The sequence below is a fragment of the Rutidosis leptorrhynchoides genome, unplaced genomic scaffold, assembly GCF_046630445.1.
Source record: "Rutidosis leptorrhynchoides isolate AG116_Rl617_1_P2 unplaced genomic scaffold, CSIRO_AGI_Rlap_v1 contig175, whole genome shotgun sequence".
Classification (NCBI taxonomy): domain Eukaryota; kingdom Viridiplantae; phylum Streptophyta; class Magnoliopsida; order Asterales; family Asteraceae; genus Rutidosis; species Rutidosis leptorrhynchoides.
The window spans coordinates 12,605-15,522 of record NW_027266424.1 but is presented as its reverse complement, the minus strand read 5'-3'; the positions used below and the strand labels follow the sequence as shown (position 1 = coordinate 15,522).

At 39.5% G+C, this 2,918-nt stretch overlaps 1 protein-coding gene across 1 annotated transcript; it reads right to left on the bottom strand.

Annotated features, from left to right (window-relative positions):
• Positions 1–1,679, bottom strand: LOC139881609 (putative glycerol-3-phosphate transporter 1). The gene is made up of 2 exons (XM_071866053.1): positions 659–1,679; positions 1–572 (listed from the first exon to the last, which is right to left on the bottom strand). Exons 1-2 carry the CDS (start codon positions 1,677–1,679, stop codon positions 1–3), a joined length of 1,593 nt encoding a protein of 530 aa, XP_071722154.1.
• Between the last annotated feature and the right edge of the window lie 1,239 nt (positions 1,680–2,918).

Sequence of the window (2,918 nt, the reverse complement as noted above, 5' to 3'; positions counted from 1 at the left end):
TTAGACATCAAGATCCGATCCTTGATTATTATTATCTCTTCTTCCTCCTCCATGAGAATGTGATTCGGCAATCTTTGTCGAAACCTCCGCCACGACGAGTCTAGTCAGCAAGAGTCCAGCAATCAGAGCTGCTCCCATTAGCATTGTGAAGACAGCACTCCAGCTCCTCGTAGAGATATAACCGGTCAACAAGGGTCCAACAGCAGCTCCGATGGAGCCAGTTCCGTCAATAATCGCCGTCACCGTTGCCAACGCCCTCGAGTTCCCTTTTAACGAACTATGGGTTCCTAAATCAGCCGACACAGCAGTTGTTATAAGAGCGTATGGACCGTTGACGAACATTCCCGTGATGAACATGAATACAATGTTTAACGTCAATGAAACGTGTCCGTAGCTCCGATAGAAGAAGAGTGCAGGGATCGCACAGTACATGAAACTAGCAGCTGTAATGGCACGTGCATCTAACCGATCGGAAATATGCCCGGCCAAGATCCCTCCGAGAACACCTCCAACGTCAAATAGAGTAGATAATGTGCCAGCTGTCTGGCTCGATAGATACTTTCCATCTATGGCTGCAAACATTGCAAATTTTGATTAGAGAGTGGACAAGACAATCTACATTTTCTGTATAACAAGCCAACGAAAAGCGATTTGCTACCTGTGTGACTAATGTAGAAGGGAAGCCAGTAAAGGAAGGTGTAAGCAACCAATTTGGCGAAGAAAAGGCAAAGAGCAAAGGGAGCAACACCAGGAATTTTCCATGCCTCGATAAATCCCACGGCATGATCCATGGCCTCCTCATCTCTTCTCACGAGAGGCTCAGTTAGTGACTCTGACACCCCATTCTTCTTGGGAGAAGGCAATTCGTCGTCTTCGTCGGGTTCGGCTCCGACAGAATCTGGACTGACAGGCAGTAGAAGGAAAAGTACAATCCCTACAAAAGCAATAAGTAAACCGGGCAAAACAAACGACCAGCCCCATCCATATGCCAGCATTGATGAAGCAATCAAAGAACCCGAAATGTTGCCGATCGAAGTGTGAGCGTTCCATATTCCCATTATCAGGCCTCTCTTTTTCTTCCCAAACCAGTTCCCGACCACCGCAACGACAGAAGGCCATCCGGTTGATTGAAACAACCCGGCAAGAACTTGCATCATTAGGAAGTAGTAAAAATTGTGTACATTTGCCCAATATCCCAGCCCGAATAGTATTGTAAACACGCCGGTACCCACCATCCCTATCGTCAAAAATATCCTCAAATTCATTCTATCTCCCAAGTGTCCGGAGATGAACATTCCGGCAGCATAAACTGCTAAGAATGCTACATCCAGATCACCTAACAAGGCAGTTCCATCCGCTCCGTTAAATGGGGCCCAGCCTTTTCCGGCCACGCTCCAAAAGTAGCTGGTTTCATTAGCTGATTTGTTGGAATAAGAGAGTGTGAAAGGAACGAACTTGAGCCCGAGTTCTGATGTTTGGGGATCAAGTGTGCTCTTGACAATACTTGTTGTCTTTCTAGCAGCATGGTAACAAGTGTATGCTAAAAATGTGACGACTAAAACAATTGCTTGATAAGTTCTATAAGATATACTTGATTTCTTTGTATACTCCAAGAATCTAATCCCAAGAGGCTTGTTGTAATTCCTCTCCGGCGCTGGCTCTTCGTACAAGGAACCCATAAATGGCTTCTAACAGTCGGAAACTCAAAAAGGATGAAAGCTAAGCGTCCTTGCAGAGCAAAAAGCTGCAAATTGAAATAAAAACAAAAGCCAGTTCAATTGATGTTCAACTAAAGTAATTAAGATTCAGTAGTGATTATCAACAACCCGATCCAGATTTACTAGAAATTATTAAACGAAGAATAAATACTGCAATCTAGCTAGTAAATTTAAGCAATCCTAATCAAAATCGGACGATAAAATTAAAATAAAGTGCATAAAAGTTTGGATTTCCTACATTAAGAAAGAGTCAAATTTCCAAGAAATAAAAAAAAAAAAATCTTTCTAGACACTTGAAAATCCGAATCGGGTAAGCAATTTGAGGGAAAATTAAAAAAGGAATATTCCTTTATTCCCAGAAAAAATTCTCCTCAACAAGGCGACTTAACAGTCGCCTCCCCAGACTTGAACCAAAAAAAAAAGAAAAAGACGCGTTCACTAGTATCCTGATGAACATAGATTTCACCTAAACAAGTTCGGAATCGTTAAAACTTAAAAAGAGAAAATTCAATCGCATTTGTGCACGACCAGGCATTGATCAAAACAAGCATATAAAAATGAACAGATGGCACAATTTTATTTCAATTCAAAACCATCTGAATGGAAAATTCATATACTAATTGATTTCAATTCAAGTTGAAACGTTTCGGCAGAGAGAGAACTGACACTTTCAAAATATATTACAAGAAGCCATTAATGTACCATAAACAGCTTAGTACCTTTGGGCTTGGACTGAGCTCAGTGTCGATGGATGATTTTCCAGCTCTATTTGATTCTCTCTCGCTCTCTCTGTGGACAAAGGAAAAATCTCTCGACAACAACTCTATCCTCTTTCTTCTTTATTCAGCTCTGTTTTTCAGCTGCTTTGAGCGGAACAAACGAACGGCTTCTTAAATAAACAAGATAATAATAATATTTAATCCAATGCTTTAAATTACGATAGTGCCCTTGTCTTAACTTTTCAGTAAACGTTCTTTACTTGTGGGCGGATTTGAATACAATTACTATCTAGCCCTTTACCCACGGGAGTAGTAAAATAAAATTTATTTGTCAGAGTTATACAATTTATTTTTTATTCTATTTAATATTTTTTTTTTGAAAAATATAAATAATTTTTTGAAATTAATTTTTTTTTAAAATTATTTATTATATATTTCTAGTTAGATTCTATTTATAATTCTATATATATTTGTTTTTGGT